Raw genomic sequence first — 19,924 nt, 5'->3', positions numbered from 1 at the left:
TACAGTTACTGTAAATAAATATTAGTACAAACAGTAGAAACAGGAAACTGTGATGTACAGGGCCCTCCACTATTATTGGTGCCCTTGGTAAATATGAGCAAAGAAGGCTGTAAAAATAAATCTGCATTGTTTTTCGTTCGGATCTTTTATTTTTACAAATCTACAAAATTCCAACATTTCATTCAAGTAAAACAATTTGAAGTGGTGGGAATATCACATTGTGAAAAACATGTTTTTCTCTAATACACTCTGGCCACAATTATTGGCACCCCTAGAAATTCTTACGAGTAAAATATCTCCCAAGTATATTCCCATTAATATTTACATTTTCTGAGCACACCAAGGTGACTAGAAACATGATGCTGTCCAGTCATGACTTATTTAATAATTTTAAGTAACACAAAGCCCAACCCCCCTTAATCATTCATCACGATGGGTAAAACCAAAGAATATAGTTCTGATGAGCAGCAAAAGATTGTTGAGCTACACAAAACAGAAAGTGGATTTAAAAGGAAATGGTTGAAACAATAAAAATTCCCATTTCCAACAACAGGGCAATAATTAAGAAATTTTAATGGACTGGAGATGTTGAAAATCTGCCTGAAAGAGAATGTGTATCTATATTGTCTTAATGCACAGCAAAGATAATATTTTGGGACACTGTTCAAGAAACAAATCTTCTGCTCTCATGCAAAAATAAACTCCACCATATTAATCTGCCATTCTGGAACTTCAAACAGGACTGGGGTGTATGGCCATATGAAATGAAAAAGAGTTTTTTTGGCAGCAATAACACAAGATAGGTTTGGTGCACACAGGGATACAACAGCTTCATTGTTGTGGACCTACTTTTATACAAGAGGTTCTGGACATCTTGATCAGATACATGACATTGTATTATATCAAATACCAACAGATATATAAATCAAAACCTGACTTGCTCTTATAGAAATATTATAATGGGTCGTGGTTAGATCTTCCATCAGCAAATTGGTTCAAAACAAACATCCAACTCAACAAAAAATGGGTCACTGAACACAAAATCAAGATCCTGCCATAGCCATCCCAGTTCCTTGACCTGAACCCTATAGAAAATGAGTGGGATGAACTGAAGAAGAGGGAGCACCAACATTTGAAGTATCCGGAAAATCTTTTATGGAGGAATGGACTCAGATGACTCTCAATGAATTTTCAAACCTCATCAGACTGAAAAGAAAACAGGCAGAGCTGTTTTTCTAATGAAGTGAGGTTGAGGAGTGTATTAAATACAAGAGTGCGAATAATTGTGGCCAACATGTTTGGAAGCAAATTTTTTTTTACTATGTGATATTCCCCCTACTTCAAATTTTTTTCCTTCAATGAAATGTTGGAATTTTGTAGATTTTTTAAATAAAAGATCAAACCGAGAAACAATACAGATTTATTTTTACAGCCTTCTTTGCTCATATTTACCAAGGGTGCCAATAATAGTTGAGGGCACTCTATGTAGAATACATGGAATTATTGTGTTCTTTCATAAGATGAACCTTTTGAACATGTCTGCATCAATATTCAAGGTAAACTTGTATTAAGCCAGGTTTAAATCAATTTGATAACAATGTTTGTTTGGTTGAGATGATGGTTCCCTAATTTTTGATGGTTGAAATGATGATTTATCTTACAGTTTTTGGGACTGGGAGAAAGGAGAGAGACTTGATTATTTCTACAATGGGAACCCACGGTACACACGCATCACAGCTATGGAATACCTGAATGGGCATGACTCCTCTCTCCTCCTCACTGCTACTGGTCTGTTGCAAGCCCTGATTTGCTCTTATCTTTGTCGGTTTCTCTGCTGTTCCTCAACTTCCTGAGCTGTTCCACAATGTTAATGTCTTTTTGCAGATGATGGGGCATTGAGAATTTGGAAAAACTTTGCTGACCAGAAGAATCCCGAGATGGTTACAGCTTGGCAGGGGCTATCTGATATGCTGCCCACCACACGAGGTTTGCTTTCACAGGCACATATTCTGTCTACAACTTTTTTGTCTCATCAGAATGTCTTATGTCCATTCATTCTCTGCTAGTCCCATGTCCTGCATGCCGTAATGCTTAGAGTTGCAGTAGGTCTAGGTTAATTTAGGTCTTCAAATGAGCAGTTGTGTTTATAACCATGGTTGTGATTTATTTAGGGGAAAAAAAGATTTTTATTATGCCACTGCCTTGTTGCTTATTTACACAAAATGTGATACACATACTTGTTCTTAGATGGTGTACAATTATGTTTATTTTCACATTCAGATTAGATTTTTTCAGCTGCTGAAATGAGATTGGTTATTGGTGGCCATGTTTGTTTATGTATCCTAGTAAAACTTAAGGATATTAGGTCATCCACCATAAAAAATGTATACCAGCTTTCAACTTCATCAAACATGGGATTTTTGAGTGAACTTCTGTTACAGCGACCTTTAGGGGTGAAATAGGTCTAAATTTTACAGATGTCCACATAATCTCCTCATGTCTACCACATTTCAGATCTGTACCAGTATCTTCTACTATGATAGTCAGTGGTTCCCCAGAACAGTTTGGCTTCCCACAGTATAAAAAATCCATATTCAAAAAACATTTTTTTTTTTTTTACAACTTGAGGATTACTAAATGATCACAGAATTTTCATTTTTGGGTTAACTATTCTTTAAACATAGTTGGAAGCAGTGACTGGAAGCAGTGCCACTGCTGCATGGTGAAAAAAATGCACATTGGTATTTCATAGTATGTTGTAAATGACACTTCCGGCTGCAACGCAAATCTGACCCGGAACTAAAATTAGAACGACAGATGAGTCGTTCGCGTGATTCAGAGTCGACTCCTTTTTTCCCAAGCCAGTAACTTTGTTATTCGTTCACTTTCGGCTTTCAACTTGGCAGACTGCTTACATTCACACACAGCAACATTACACACTGCATGAAATGTAATTTTAAGGACATTGTAATATTTACTCTATAAATAAAAAAATGCTGACTTCCTCTTGGGTGGAGCACATGACCCTTTTCTGAGAGCTGTCTGGATTGGTGAGACATTGGAAACATTGCACTCATAGACAGTTAACTCTTCAGGAAGGAGATGGCCTGGTTGAAAAGCTGCATCTGTATTCAGTGCTATTCAGTGGATGTAAATTTTCCAAGTCTCACAAGCTGCTGCCTGTCTGTCAAGAAGTTGATTATCCACCGACAAGTGGAGGTTGGCATCCTGGCATAAGTCCCTGATCTGTCTAGGTGTTGCAGAATGGAGGGGATCAAGAAAGGGTCTGGGGCCTCATGTATCAACGCTGCATATGCACAAAAACGTTGCGTACACCAGCTTTCACGCTCACGGTCGGATGTACTAACAGTGAAATTAACGTGAGAATGTGCGTTCCTCCACGACAACTTCATGTCAGGCATGAGTTTTTTCGTGCTTACGCACATTTACAGTTTTGTCCGTACGCAATGTTTTAGTATGGAATCAACGCAAGTTTTTGTACACGAGGCCCCTGGTGATTTCCTTCAGGTGGGCCAATACCAGTCTCTCAAATGACTTCATAAGTCATTAAGACTTGCTCTGTCAAAGTAAAAAAAAGAATGATCAAATAATCCCTGTTGACTTGGCAATACGATTTGCTCTGAACAGTTGGAAACACGCTGTCCTGGCTGGAGTTGTTTAGCCATTTTTCCGTACAGCAACAGAGTTTGAGATGTCTTAGTTTGATCCGAGTGAGGGGAAATATGAATTATGTTTTGTTGGCCAGCGAGCATAGATTCACTAGGGTTGTGTCCGACATAGCCCCCTATACCCTCATGCACTATTCCCTACATTAGTTCACTAATATAGTCCACTTTAAGGAGTAGGAGGAAATGAGTAAATTCGGACACTCTGGAAGCGCTGTGGCTCCATCTTCTGCCGAGACGTGGGAATTCATTCAGCGCGAGCCTCTATGGTTAACAGCCCCCCATTCACTTGCATTGGTTACAATGTGCTGTTCTGTTACCAACATTTTTCAAAATATATTTTTTGTGTTCTGCAGAAGAAAGAAAGTCATACAGGTTTAAAATGACAAGAGGGCGTGTAAAAGATACTTTGTATCTGATTATATAGGCCTACTATTCATAAAATTAATATTAACGCCAATATTTTAATATTATATTTTAATCAATATTTTTAATTATTATTATTATCATAAGCAGATATCTTTGCAATATACACACAGAGACTAAAGAATAGACAAAAACAGAAGAGACGAGCATTTCTGTAAATTTCATCTAGTCCCAATGTCAATGTAGCCTACACAACTATAACTTATTTAGAATAATATAGACCATGTCAAACTAAAGTGAACCTGCAGAGTTTTGCGTTTACAACGCATTTAACTAAACTCAGAGCATTTCCTAAGATGATCTAGCACATCTGCAGAGCTCTCTTATATGAAATACAAACTGATTTTAGACCAAACTCAAATCATGTTTTTTCATGTTGTGTCACGTGTGTGTTGTGAAAAGCTCTTACTTGTAAACATACAGTAAACAGTGAACCACACACCCATCAACAAGTTTTCTTCCTTTTGTTCTTCAAATGTATATTTCTACCAGCCCACGTCTCTGTGTCTGACAGGTAACGCGCATGTTGCTGTGTCTGACGAACAGGCCTCGCGGGTGCGCGGATATGGCGTGCGCGCGGATATGGTGGGCATTCATCATTGCTGGCAAACAATATGGCACATTTGCAGTTTTGATTGGATAGATATAGAATATTATAGATTCATATCCACTTCATCCAATGCTCTTTGTGTTTCGCGTGTTCTTAAGTTTCGCGCTATGAGGAGTGAGCAATCCGCCGCTCAGATGATTCAGATTGTGCTGCGAATTGAACAAATCAACTGATTCGTGAACCTATTCAAACGGTTTTTCCCATTGTTCAGTTAATGCTTTCAAAAGAATCGACTCAAAAGAATCAATCACTCGGTAATGCTCGTAAAAAGAGAAAACGACCTTGAAATAAACAACACATTTTATAATGCATATTTTAAAATGAAGGAACGTCACGCAGTGTAACTAAGTAAAAGTACAGATTTTCTATTAGAAGTATACTCAAGTAAGAGTAAAAGTACCCACTTTTAATTTTACTTTAAAAGTACATATTTTCCAAAATGTTACTCAAGTAAATGTAACAAAGTAAATGTAGCGCGTTACTACCCACCTCTGAACTACTCCTTTAAAGTCACCATGAAACAGAAATTGGAAAGTTCTTTTCCGTATCGTGACATATATCCGAGTGAAACAGCTTCTGAAATTAGAAAAACATGTAGGGCGGGGCTTTATTTTGCCCTTCCCTCGTTGATTGGTTTGTTGCAAGTTGTGCCTGGAGGGGAGGGCTAAAAATGCCTGGCCATTGGACAGTCAGTATAGTCCTACATCTTTTTTGTTGCTTACGTCATGTGGTGAAGAGTTGTTGTTTAGAGGGGGAGAGGAGCTTAATGTTTTTGATTAAAGATTACAAGTGCAAATGAATAAAAAATAATAATGATGTGCACGGATAATTAATTTATAATAATCACTGCAACACTGTGCAAAACACTTTTTCCTGTTAAATTTCATGGCGACTTTAAGATGTTAATGTATTTACGAAACGCGTTCTGTAGAGCAGTTTGTCTGTTTAGAGCTACTGTAGAAACAACATGGCAACATGTCAATCACATTCCATGCAGGCGGACCCGCGCTGTATGTAGATAGAAATAAGAAAAACATAACGCTTTATTATGTAAGGTCTTTATACACCTCTCAACCCAAAAATTTGGTTGATATTGGAAGCTTGGCTTTCAAATGACGAATTATTATCAAATATGACACACAAATTCTTATGACAAAGGTTATTATAGAACATGTACCTACTTCACACGGGGAACCTGTTGTGGAATTTGCCACACACAAGACGCTAGAGGTGATGGGTGACGTTGACAGTGTGGATGTGTGTTAGATGACCCTCCCTCACTTTACCTCAGGGATCCAGCGAAGTTATTTCACCTTAAAAATTTAAAGATGGATCATACAAAAAGAAACAAATATGTAAACTGAAGGAAGGAAATTACCTGGTTTATCTGAAGGATTTGGGGAGATTTAGGCTAACTTTGAACTACAGAATACACTAATGCCAAGGCCTCTGGAAAGAGGTTGGGTTAATTATGTTCTACACACCGGCGTCTTCTACTGGTCAGGCTGAGCTAAGCTGCAGTGGCAAAGGAGTTGGATGTCATTCATCAGCTAGGCCTGTCGCGATAGCAAATTTTTGTTTGGCGATTAATTGCATCAGAAATAATTGTGATAGTCGATATTATTGTCATTTTATAAATATGTTATGCCACTGATTAAGTAATGATAATATTATAACGCAAGGACACCCTTTTAAAGAACAAGTACACTTGATATGTGAACTCTGGAGAGGGCAGCGCGATTGTATGTCATAATGTGGCCGTTTAAAATTGAGCAGTGAAAAACAATGTCTCTTTATCTGGAATGACTTTTTGAGTGGTGTTCCATTCGTAAAGTGCCCTTCAAAGGAACAAAAACGCTGTTTGAAATTCGTCTAAGGTGTATTCATACATGTGACATGTCATATAACAATAACTTAATTGTCTGTAAGACCTCTCTCGAGCTCCAAATGCGGCTTTTGTTTTAATCAGTTGTGTTGCTGTTTTCGTTACCTCGAGAAAAAATACATTTGACAAAAAGTACAATATTAGACAAAAGGACATTATGCAGTATATTGTATGTACAGATGTGCTATATACAAATTATACTGTGTTATATACAAGTTATTCAGGGGAATAACTGGATACCTGAATATTATATCAATGACATATGTATAATATATATGAGTATATCTATATACTGTATATATAGTTGTGTATTGCACATGTTTTTATTGCACAGTAGAACATTTAACTGTTCATTAGGTATATGGCCTGAGGGAAGAAACTTTTCCTATGTCTGGCTGTTTTGGTGCTCAGTGCTCTGTAGCGCCGACCAGACGGCAGCACTTCAAAGAGAAAGTGTACAGGGTGTGAGGGGTCCAGTGTGGTTTTGCGAGTTCTTTTACTCACTCTGGATGAGTACAGTTCATGGAGACTGGGGATGGTTGTGCCAGTGATTCGCTCAGCAGTCCAGACTATCCGTTGTAGTCTTCAGAGGTCAGACAGTTATGTAAGTGCAGAAGACGGATTCAATGACAGCTGAGTAGTACTGTAAGAGCACCTCCTGTGGCAGGTTGAACTTCCTCAGCTGGCGATTGAAGTACAGCCTCTGCTGGGTCTTTTTGACAATAGAGTCAATGTGAGTGTCCCACTTCAGGTCCTGTGAGATGGTGGTGCCCAGGAACCTGAATGACTCTACTGAGGCCACAGTGCTGTTCATGATGGTGAGTGGAGGGAGTGCCGAGGGGTTTCTCCTAAAGTCCACTATCATCTCCACTGTTTTTAAGGTGTTTAGCTCCAGGTTGTTATGACTGCACCAGACAGCCAGCTGCTCAACCTCTCTTCTGTAAGTAGTCTCGTCACCGTCCTGGATGAGGCCAATAACTGTAGTGTCATCTGCGAACTTCAGGAGCTTGACAGAGGGGTCAGTAGAGGTGCAGTCGTTGGTGTACAGGGAGAAGAGCAGTGGGGAGAGCACACATCCCGGGGGGGGCACCAGTGCTGATGGTACGGCTGTTGGATGGGATTTCACCAATTAGCTGTTGCCTGTCTGTCAGAAAGCTGGTGATCCATTGACAGACAGAGCTAGGAACAGATGACTTTCCAGTGTTTTGTTTCTTGATTTCTTAAAGCAGATGTAACACACACAGTTTCTGCCAATCTCATATTAATCTTGAGTACCTATAGATTAGAATTGCATACTTCGTATCTTCGAAGAGTCTTTAGTTTGATCACATATATAAAAGACAGATACAGCTGTACGATTATTTACGAAAACAGACGGCCTCCGGAAGGCGTGCAGGGGGGCGGAACTAAAGCACGAGCACACAATACATCATTGCATTATCCCTGCATAACTGTTTATTCACTATAAATTTGTGCTGGTACGCGCAGATTGCCAACACAACATTTGACTCACTTACCGCGTGCGGTTCATGTCCAGCATCTTTTAGCGCTGGGACTGCTCCATCTATCAGTTTCAAACGATCTCCAAACCCAGCATTATATTCACCGTTTATATAACATTCCTCACCGAAAAGCATTGAACAAACAATCTGAACTTGCGTGGGCGTGCTCTTTATCCTGGGCGTGGGCGTGCTTTTCCGGGAGAATTGTCCAATAAGGTTTTAACGTAAGGGAATTTCATGTTCGAAAAATAAATTCCCGAAACCTATACGAACCTTGGGGGAGTGTATCGAGCACAGAAATACTATGTCATACGTCCAACTTGTTTGACCAAGTTGACCATATGAAGCATGAGAAGCAAGCACGTTTAACATTATGAAGAAGTCCAAATGCATGAAACACCGTTGCATCAGCCCTTTAACACGTTCATGGATGAATTAACAACTACGCCATTAAAACACATGCATACACAATAATTTTTATTAGCTACCGATAGCTGTTCAGTGTAGTGACCTCTGTGTGAAAAGATTGTATTAACTAATTACCAGTTGCAGTTTTATAACTAAAGGGGCTTTTTTATTTGACTTTTGATCAGCATATTTCAAAAATTGTATTATTGATAAACAAAAATTAGATGCTTAAAGCATGGATTCTGAAGGAATGAAATGTTGATGCCGATTGCTTATTATGGTGCTTCTGTGTGTTTGTTTTCACAAAATTTTACAACATCTACTTTGTTTTAGACCGTCTAAATTCCCATTTTTATAATAATAATATTTAATTTTCTTCAGATTTAATTGTATTACATGTGAACATGTTACTTGCATGCTGGAAACCATAAGGCTTTTTCGACTTCATGCGGTTCTGTAAGAACCAGCAGGTGGATGAAATCAAAGTACCGCGAGAACGATTTGAAAGCAAACTCCTGTGTATGATTTTTTTTCTCTGTACTTTTAAGTCATCAGCTTGTCTATTCTAACGGCACCGCATGAAGTCCAGTGTATACCAAGGACATGATGTATACCCAATTCTAACTTCAACCATACACTTATGGTATTAGGCTTTTTCTGCTGTGGTTCCCAATGGGAGAATTAATATTTAATGTGCATCCACAGAATGTTCTCATGTGTAGGTTTATTATATATATATATACAGTATATATATACAGACGTGCTCAAATTTGTTGGTACCCCTCCACAAAAAACGAAGAATGCACAATTTTCTCTGAAATAACTTGAAACTAACAAAAGTAATTGGCATCCACCATTGTTTATTCCATATTTAATAGAAATCAGACTTCGGTTTTGATTTTTTTATTCAACATAATATTGTAAATAATAAAACAAATGAAAATGTCATGGACAAAAATGAAGGGACCCCTAACCTAATATTTTGTTGTACAACCTTTAGAGGCAATCACTGCAAGCAAACGTTTTCTGTAGCTCTCAATGAGACTTCTGCACCTGTTAACAGGTAGTTTGGCCCACTCTTCCTGAGCAAACTGCTCCAGCTGTCTCAGGTTTGATGGGTGCCTTCTCCAGACTGCAAGTTTAAGCTCTTTCCGTAGATGTTCCATAGGATTCAGATCAGGACTCATAGAAGGCCACTTCAGAATAGTCCAATGTTTTGTTCTTATCCATTCTTGGGTGATTTTAGCTGTGTGTTTTGGGTCATTACTGTTGGAGGACCCATGACCTGCGACTGAGACAGAGCTTTCTGACACTGGGCAGTACGTTTCGCTCCAGAATGTCTTGATAGTCTTGAGATTTCATTGTGCCCTGCACAGATTCAAGGCACCCTGTGCCAGATGCAGCAAATCAGTCCCAAAACATAACCAATCCTCCTCCATGTTTCACTGTAGGTATGGTGTTCACTTCTTTGAAAGCTTGATTTTTTTATGTGACTTGCCAAAAAGCTCCAGTTTTGACTCATCTGTCCAAAGGACATTCTCCCAGAAGGATTGTGGCTTGTCAATATGAATTTTAGCAAATTCCAGTCTGGCTTTTTTATGTTTTTCTTTCAAAAGTGGAGTCCTCCTGGGTCTACTTCCATGCTCAAAATGCAGAGATGGACGAAGTACACAACTTCCTTACTTGAGTGAAAGTACAGATACTACTGGTCAAATATTACCCCACTACAAGTAAAAGTTGTAAAGACAGATTCTTACTTGAGTAAAAGTAAAGAAGTACATGCTTTTAAAAGTACTCAAGTATTAAAAGTACATTTCCTTTATGTCAGTTGTGCATTGTTTTATTGTCGTATACCTTATGCCTCTGAAGCAACCTACTGAATACACTGAGTAGCTCAAAGTATCAGTTGTATTAAAGGAGTAGTTCACTTCAAAATTTGCCCCCATTGACTTTCCATAGTCATTTTTATTCCTACTATGGAATGTCAATGGGGGCAAATTTTGCAGTGAGCAACTCCTTTAAGAGCTTTATATGTTTAGCACATATATTTAGTTTAGATATAATCCTGTATGATCATTTAGCCTAATTATCCTCATTAGCCCCCTAGTCCTATATGTATTTATGAGCAGTGTTCTTTTATTTTGTATATTCCCTTTACCAGTTTTAGCAGCAATTTACCAGTAAGTAGTAAGGTTCTTGTAAATAGTAAAGTGTAGAAGCCATGTGTTTGTTGGAATTATTACCATTTGTATTAACATAATTTAACTACAAACATAAACTATAGCTAGTATAATGAAACTATGGTATTTTTAGTTGCTGTGGTTTTACTAAAGATTATTAATTGGAGTATGGTTCCTATATTTAGAAAATGGTAAATTTGTGGATACTGTGGTTTTACTGCAAATACCATCCCTGCTGAAAAAAAACAATGAATTTTTTAATTAGAATGAGATTTTTAAATTAAATTCCTCTTTGTAGTGTGTTTTGGGTTTTATTCCAATAAGATTTACCATCCCACCAATAGAATCCATCACATACAAGTAGACAACAAGTATCCATAGTACAATTCCCATTATAACCATTAAATCCATTACATTTTATGTTGTATTTTGGGCAGGGTTCTATTATTTTTATTTCAACAGGAATATTTCAACTATAGTTACTTCAGTAAAAACATCATTCATTTTCCAAATCGCTTTAAATGATATAGCAGCAGATGAGAAGTTAACGCGCGCGTAGCTCAAGGTGTATGTGAAGCTTATTTACCGTTTAGCCGTTATGCCTTATGAAACAAGAGGGCATTAAATAGGGCAAGACAAACGAGGGATAATGACACAGGGCAGGCGGGAAATATTAGACACGGCAGGGAAGCAGTACTGGAAACGAGAGGGGCGGGGCCAATGACGAGACACGAGAAAACACATGGAGTGTCAAAAGATAAACACCCCATGGCTTTCTCACACAAAACATAAGGCTTTGCCAAGACTCTGCCTCAAGACCAAGAAATCCATGACAAGAAAAAGCAAAGTCGTGACAGTTGTATTTTGGGCAGGGTTCTATTGTTTTTTATTTCAACAGGAATACTTCAACTATAGTTACATCAGTAAAAACATAATTCATTTTCCAAATCGCTTAAATGATATAGCAGCAGATCAGAAGTTAACACGCACACGTAGCTCAAGGTGTATGTGATGCTTATTTACCGTTTAGCCGTTATGCCGATCATTTTCATGACAATGTTTCTACAATCTTTGACTGATCGTAACCCACAGATTACACCACACTTTAACATGTGCCTTTTTCGTCTTTTATTGTTCTATTTGCCTTTTTAGAGCGCTATCAATGGTGTAGCAGCGCCTACGTTTACATTAGTTTAGCGGGGAAGATCCCAGAGTTGACAGATTTGCGTTAAAAAAATCTGCCAAATGGACATTCAAAGCTTGCCGGAAAACCGCGAGCTTAGAAAAACTGAAATACTTGGCAACAGTATAAGGTCCTGGCAGATCGCAAGACAGATAAATTGCGCACACAGGAAACCACGCTGAATAGAAACCATTTTCTACTTTTGGACCTTTTTATAAATGTAGTGGAGTAAAAAGTATGATATTTGTCTTTCAAATGTAGTGAAGTTAAAGTACAAGTACTCCGAAAAAATAATACTCAAGTAAAGTACAGATATTCAAAAAGTGTACTTAAGTACAGTACTCAGGAAAATTTACTTCGTTACTGTCCACCTCTGTCAAAATGTGACGGATGGTGCGATCAGAAACTGACGTACCTTCACCTTTGAGTTCAGCTTGTATCTCTTTGGCAGTTATCCTTGGTTCTTTTTCTACCATTCGCACTATCCTTCTGTTCAATCTGGGGTCGATTTTCCTCTTGCGGCCCAGGGAGGTTGGCTACAATTCCATGGACCTTAAACTTCTTAATAATATTTGCAAATGTTGTCACAGGAACGTCGAGTTGCTTGGAGATGGTCTTGTAGCCTTTACCTTTACCATGCTTGTCTATTATTTTCTTTCTGAGCTCCTCAGACAACTCTATCCTTTGCTTTCTCTGGTCAATGTTCAGTGTGGTGCACACAATGATACCAAACAGCACCGCGACTACTTTTCTCCTTTAAATAGGCTGAATGACTGATTACAAGATTGGATACATGTGTGATACTAATTAAAGAAACTAATTAGTTTGAAATATCACTATAATCCAATTATGTAGATATTTTCTAAGGGGTACCAACAAATGTGTCCAGCCCATTTTAGAATATCTTTGTAGAATAAGCAATAATTCATCTCTTTCCACAGCTTCTTTGCTTTATTCTATGACATACCAAAGGCATGCAAGTATACATGATAATATAGCTTTTAATTTCATCACTCTTCAGGAGGAATGAAGCATTATTTCAATGAGCTGTAAGGGTACCAACAAATTTGAGCACGTCTGTATACCTATATCAATTCTTTTTTGAAAATTTGGCCACTTGGATCTCTCTGTTATGCATGTCAAGTTTCAAGAAAATCGTACAAGCAGTGTAGGACTAGTTTGAATTTTTTTTTTGTGCAAATTTTCCTTCTAACCCTTATTGATCAGAATTAAAGTGCCAAAATATATGACTACTATGCTAAATCAATATGATGTAGATATTATAAAATTCACAACTTTGTTGTTGGTTTTAGTTCAATCTTAAATCATTTTCAAGAAAATTTGTTTATACATTTATTTATAACTTTTTTGGGCAGCGTTCTTGCAAAGAGATCATAATATTTCCTTGACTGTGAACTTTAACTTTGAAAATGTGTTATAGCGTGTGTGTGTGTGTGTGTGTGTGTGTGTGTGTGTGTGTGTGTCTGTCTGTACATGCTAATGTGGTGGTGTCCTCTGGCTGATAAACTGACAGGTCTTCCTGATTGTCCCCCTATGGTCTTCCCCTCTCTTGATATTTTTTGACAGGTTTGGCCAGACGTGTCTCAATCTATATTGACAGAAGCAAGCAGGGTGGTGAGTGCTTCTCTTTCTGTCTCTATCTTCACCTCCACTTCCTTTTTGTGTGTGTGGGGGGGTCCTGGTAAACCCTACAGTAGTGGATCAAATGTTACTACAAAGGTAGTAATACCAGTATTTTTTGTACCTTGTTGGGACATTTTGGTCCCCATGAGTAAAACAGCATAAAACAAACTAAACACACACAAAAATCTAACTAAATGGTGGGGTTTTTTATGTAAAAATGCAGAAAGGTTTGTGAGGGTTAGGCAAACTTGGTTGACCTGAGATAGCCTGAATTGAAAAGTTTGAAGAGTGTTTGAAAAGCTTACAATTTGACATTTTCCAGAATATTAACAACATGTTTAAATATGATGCTAACACCAGTGGTTTGGTGGCTGGTGCAAAGCAATTTTGGGGGAGGCAGGCACAACTTAAAAATTACACTTAAAAATTAATGCAGGACTGAATGTAATTGTTGAATAGCTATTTGACTGGTCATCTAACCATTTATCATCACTGCTAAAATGAAACATTTAAGCGTCAAAGCATGTAACAGGGATGGGAATTTTAGCTTCAACCCTAATTGAACACACCTGAAGCTGGTAATCAAGACTTTCAGGACAACTAGAAAACTACAAGGCAGGTGTGTTGGAGCTAAACTCGGCAGGACAGTGGCCGTTTCTCAACAGTGAACAGTGGCCGTTCAGTGCCGTCTTGTGACCTCGTGTTCTCGCTCTACGTCATCAATAACCGTCAAAGTCTGGTTCCAGTACTCAAGAACAAAAGAACGCATGAATGTACCCGGATGTGTTCTTGATATCAAGGATGCATTGAACGCAGACTTGCGCGTACCGAACCCGCTTGAAGTCCCAAAAGTCATTGCGGCGCTTCCTTTCAAGTCCGTTCTTCCGAGGCTGCCTCGCAAGACCAGTCTCCGCGAGAACTCAAGACCGTTCTTTGCGTTCTTGGAATTTAGAAATGGCCAGTGACTCTCCAGGACCAGAAATACTAAAGTATAGTACTGTAACCTTCAGTTACAGTACAGTATTTTTCATATGGGTGCACTTTAATATAAAAAAAATTGAAAACAATGTAACACATTACTTACACACCACACAGCATACAATGTAATCATTTTACACTTTATTATAATCATTATCATGTTTATAATGGATTCCATCTGCTTTGTGATGCATACAATCCAAACAAAATCGTGCCCTCCATCACTTTATTGCTGCTGTGAATTTGTAAATCGTCTCGATCTAGTCTAAGTTCAGAGTGAAAGAAGATTCTATTTTATTGTCACAAAATGCCTGAAACCTGGCGGGTCTATTTTAACTTCATAATCTCTCGCCGTACTGCAATCCAATTACATGACCAATCTCTGCACAAGTTAAGGTTATGTATGATGACGAAAGCATTTTAGGGCTTGCCCTCCGGGAAGCCATAGAGATTGAATAGCCTGAGAGAAGTGAAATTCTCAAAAAGGGGCAGAACTCTACAGAATGTGACTTGACACTGTTTGGAGGTGAACAAACAGTTTACAATGGTGTCAGCTAGCATAATACTGTGGTTAAATGTGACTTCACCCTAAAGGACCAGCTGCTCCTGGCTAACACATTTGTGACCCTGGACCACAAAACTTAAGTAGCACAGGAATTTTTGTGGCAATAGCCAACAAAACATTGTATGGGTCAAAATGATTGATTTTTCTTTTATGCCAAAAAATATTATTTAAATATTTTAAATTAAAAAGATATAAAGTAAAGCTCATGTTTCATGAAGATATTTTGTAAATTTCCTACCGTAAATATATCAACTTTTTTTTGAGCGTGGATGCAGCAAAATTGCTAACAAAGATGACCAGAAACACATCTACAAACTTCACTCGCTGCTGCCTGCTATTTGGGAATTACCCACTCAAGTTTGGTGTCTATGTAAATCTTATAATTTCTGCTTTCGGGCTACTTTCCATAACATCATTATAGCTGTAAGCCAATAGAGAGCATTAAAACATACCTGTTTCTTCGTAGCAACAGCCTGCTACAGCGTCTCTGATTAACAACTTCAAAGGTGATTTTCTTATATTTAGATCATTTGCACCCTCAGATTCCAGACTTTAAATAGTTGTATCTAATATTGTCCTATCCTAATAATCCATACTTCAATGGAAAGCTTATTTATTCATCTTGATGATGTAATCTCAATGGGGTGGTTGCTATCCTGTTGTTATGCGGTTGCTAGGGTATTGATATTCAGTTGCTAGCACGTGTAACATGTTGGAAGTCCTGTTTGCTAAATGAGTCAAAAGAGCTAACCTCCATGTTTCTGTGATGTTCTGATGCAGAGATATACTGTAGGTCTTCCTAATCGGTACTAGGGGGTGGTTGCTAGCATGTTGTTATGCGGTTGACAGGGTGTTGCTATTCGGTTGCTAGCACGTGTAACATGTTGGAAGTCCTGTTTGCTAAATGAGTCAAAATAGCTAACCCCCATGTTGGTACTCTGTTTGTTTGTGGGGGGGAGGCTTGGCAGCTACCAGTGATGATACTCCAAAGGCTGCTTTCCAGCATGAACGATATAAACCAGGAATAGGCAACGTCGGTCCTGGAGTGCCGCTGCCCTGTAGATTTTAGCTCCAAACCCAATCAAACACACCTGAACAAGCTAATCAGTGTCTTCAGGATTACCAAAGCAACAGACTGGTGAGTTTTTTTTCCAGGGTTGGAGCAAAAATCTACTGGACAGCGTTACTCCATGACCGACATTGCCTACCCCTGATATAAACCAACCCCAATGCCTCTATGAAATTCAGATTTGAAGATATCCTTTACTGAGTTTGGTTTTCTAGGGTGTGGCTTGATAGCTTCATGAAGATCGTGGGAGAGTGATTGGTTGCTTGAGTAAAATGAGCCCACCCTCTTGTCTCTATGACACTGTGCAGCAAAGATATCCATCTGGAGTCGTGGTTTAAAAGTCCCGCCCATATTCCCCAATGGCTCAATCATTAATGAAGAAATGTTATCATGTCCCTTTTTGCAACCTCTTATAACTAACTAAAACCAAACTTATTCAAAAAACAAACACTTTAGTGTTACATTAGTGTGATAAGAACATGACAGAAACCATCTTTGGCAAAAATGTATTTAAAGTGTAACTGGACTTTTTTGTTTGCCGTATAGTCTTTAGTCTTGTTTTATATGGAGAGAGTGGGGATTATGACCTATACTGCAGACAGCCACCAGTGGGTGATCAAATTGCAGATGTGCGCGCCATGCCTGGTGGTAACCCACACATTTCCACACAAGAACCTCGCTCTGAGTTATGACCCATTAAAGTTATGTCTATGGGATTTTTGCCCCTCAATCACTTAGAAAAGATATAGCCCACTTGGTGGTTTTAGCTTCAAAGCTCTAGGATGAGTTAAATATAGAAATTTTAGTCTCAGAAGAAGTTTAAATAGTAGATCAGTATGTCAAACCAACATTATAAACCTTGATTTAATCTAGATTTAAACCTAATCCTTTTTGGTGCAACCCACTCTAAAATAATTAAGGTAATGATAAAAATAATGTGTCAAGTGACCCTAAAGGCTTGACTGGGTGTGTAAATATATAATGCGTTGTTTACATCTTCCGTAAGGATCTATAGAGTTAGAGTTGAGAGATATTAATACCTGTAATAATACCTGTTTTTGCAAGATTGTGAATATTTAAAACAATGTGAATATTTAAAAGACAACGTTTTAGTCAGATTATTTAAATATGTAAGGGCAGCTTGGGAATGTAGTAGTTGTGTAAACTCTGTGTGTGCTATCTTTTTAAGGTGCAGGTATGGTGGTGGACTGGGAGCAAGAGACAGGTCTATTGATGACATCAGGTGACGTGCGAGTCATTCGGATCTGGGACACAGAACGAGAGATGAAAGTGCAGGTAATGTTGTATAACAACAACTGTGAGAAGCTATTTGTAATTTCTGAAATGCATGCATGTGCAGTGTGGCCAGGACACAGCATCTTGGCGATATTCGTTGGGTAACAGTGGTGTCTAAGAACCGAACGAGAACGTATCACAACCAATCAATGGTTTATAAATCAGTTGCAGTTTTATTATGTTCCCTGAGGTGTAATTATATTATTTTGCTTCAGTTTATGTTTAACCCTTTATATATACATGTGCATTTAGTACACACAATAAAACAAGATAGAAAACAGATACAACAGTGGTAAAACGCATATTATTACTGTAGTCATATGATGGTGTCAGTAGTGATAGTGTGAAGTCATCTATATTATAGCACAAACCCTATAATATCTTTAGAGCACATTGAAAATCTTCCTGATTAAAAACACATTTAAAAAGCATCAAAGTATTCAAATCTTAGTTGTTTACTAAGTTCTTACTATAATGTATTGAAACCCATAGTAATATTTTTAATATTAGTAAGCTTGATATATATAAAATCATAATTTATTAATCATCATACTTTAAATTGGTTGGTGGCTGTCCCAAACCCTAACCCCTAAATTTCAATTTATGAAAATGATATTTAAATAATTTTTGCATTTTTTTCCATTGTTGTTTTTAAATATATATATTTTTTTGTTTTTTTATTTAAAAAAATATTTTATATTTTATTTTTAAATGATTAAACTTCATGTAAAAAATTTGTCCGCATTTTCGTGTCACTACCGAAACAGTGTATGTTTTAGTCCATTGGCTGAGACAGATTTTAGCCACAACCCTACATTTTTTATCAGGAATCATTCCTGTGTCCCTCTCTCTCTCATAGCTACATGGTGAGTAGATTGGTCTTATCATTTTGAGGTAAATGTGTTAAAAAGTCTGAAAATCTGTGTAACCTCAAGGAATATATTTTTTCTGCACTTTTGGGTGTTATTCCATAAAATTTAGTTTTATTTGTGCACATCTGTTCAGAACTGTGCTTGCTGCTAATGTGCTGATTAGCATCTTTAAGCTAGGCTCAAAAGTATACCAAAATTGTCACTACCAAAACAGTCACAACCGAAACGCGTCGAATGGTATCACTGTTTCAGTAGTGACAAAAAGGAACACTTTATCCTTTATTTGGGAAAATAAACTAAATTCAGTACAGTTATGCAAATCATTAGTATTTCATTATTAGTATGTTTTAGTAGAGATGCAGCATGTGAGCTGTAGGTGTTCTTATCAGATATTTACTCTCAGATGTGCTTCTGCTATATGTGCTGCCTGCATATGTTCAACATAGTTAGTTATTGGTATTAACACAAAATGTTGAAAGTTTGATTCAGCTGTGCAAATTAAATATTGTTATCACTACTAAAACATGACCAACACTGCTGAAAATGTGTCCGTCACGACCGAAACATGGGATGTTTTGTCAAAAATAAAATCTAATCAATTATCAACTGAGTTGTTATGTATATATACAAACTAATGATTCCTAAACTTTGAAATCAATATGATCAACTTTATGCCTTTTACAAAGAAAGATTGGATTCAAAATACAACAAATCTCATAAACTACACTTGAAATATTGTTAAAATTTTAACCGTTTTTGATTTACCTGTGAAAACATTCTTTAAAAATATCAAAAAATATATTTACAAGGTAGCAAACAAAAAGGTAACAAAATCTTAATAGAATTAATTTTATATTAATGTTTCGGTAGTGACTAAATTTGGGGAGAGGAAGAACATCCCAAAACATTCTGAAATTACAATATGAAAATTAACTGCACAAGTTCTAGGAATGTGTACCTTTGATATGATACAATTTGCGTACATAACAATTTTTTTCCAACTCTGACTTTGCACCAATTCTGTAGAATGGCCCATATAGATTTAGTTTATTATAATATATAGTTATTATAATATTATTGTTGTAATATTTAGTTACGTTTACATTAAGTCATTTAGCAGATGCTTTTATCCAAAGTGACTTACAAAGGAGGCATAACAATGGAAGCAATACATGCAACAAAAGGGCAGCAGTGCATAAGTGCAGTATAGAACTGGTCTCAGTTAGCATAACACAGTGCACGAAGCTATATAAACGCATACATATACCTACAGACACTAAAAAAAAATATGTATGCACATGTGTGTAGTTAATATTAAGTTTTAGTAAAGCCTCCAATACACTTTTTAAATGTTGACATCGGTGTATGCATTACAGGACATCCCAACAGGAGCGGACAGCTGTGTAACCAGTTTGTCATGTGATCCTCAACGGTCACTGGTTGCAGCAGGTTTTGGAGACGGATCAGTACGGGTTTATGACCGCAGAATGGGACCCAACGAATGGTATTAGAACCAGTTCAATCACTGCAGATCGTAGCTGACATGATTTAGCTTTTCTTCACCCTTAGGAACAATCAAATGACTGTATCAGCTGTCAGAGTATTATGTCATATTACAGA

General features: G+C 37.5%; 1 protein-coding gene across 4 annotated transcripts in view; it reads left to right on the top strand.

Moving 5' to 3' along the window:
- rptor (regulatory associated protein of MTOR, complex 1) overlaps positions 1 to 19,924 on the top strand; it is a 162,794-nt gene that overhangs the window by 131,551 nt on the left and 11,319 nt on the right. For 2 of the 4 annotated variants that reach the window (XM_057337785.1, XM_057337784.1), the window contains exons 28-32: positions 1,664 to 1,788; positions 1,885 to 1,986; positions 13,468 to 13,515; positions 17,326 to 17,432; positions 19,681 to 19,808. In XM_057337785.1, the coding sequence (XP_057193768.1) occupies positions 1,664 to 1,788; positions 1,885 to 1,986; positions 13,468 to 13,515; positions 17,326 to 17,432; positions 19,681 to 19,808 (510 nt within the window). The remainder of the gene's footprint in view (positions 1 to 1,663; positions 1,789 to 1,884; positions 1,987 to 13,467; positions 13,516 to 17,325; positions 17,433 to 19,680; positions 19,809 to 19,924) is intronic. The other 2 variants (XM_057337783.1, XM_057337782.1) reach the window with 1 other exon arrangement.

The sequence above is a fragment of the Triplophysa rosa genome, linkage group LG7 (assembly GCF_024868665.1).
Source record: "Triplophysa rosa linkage group LG7, Trosa_1v2, whole genome shotgun sequence".
Taxonomy (NCBI): domain Eukaryota; kingdom Metazoa; phylum Chordata; class Actinopteri; order Cypriniformes; family Nemacheilidae; genus Triplophysa; species Triplophysa rosa.
Note: the sequence above shows the minus strand (reverse complement) of the source record. Positions and strands in the feature narration are given on the sequence as shown.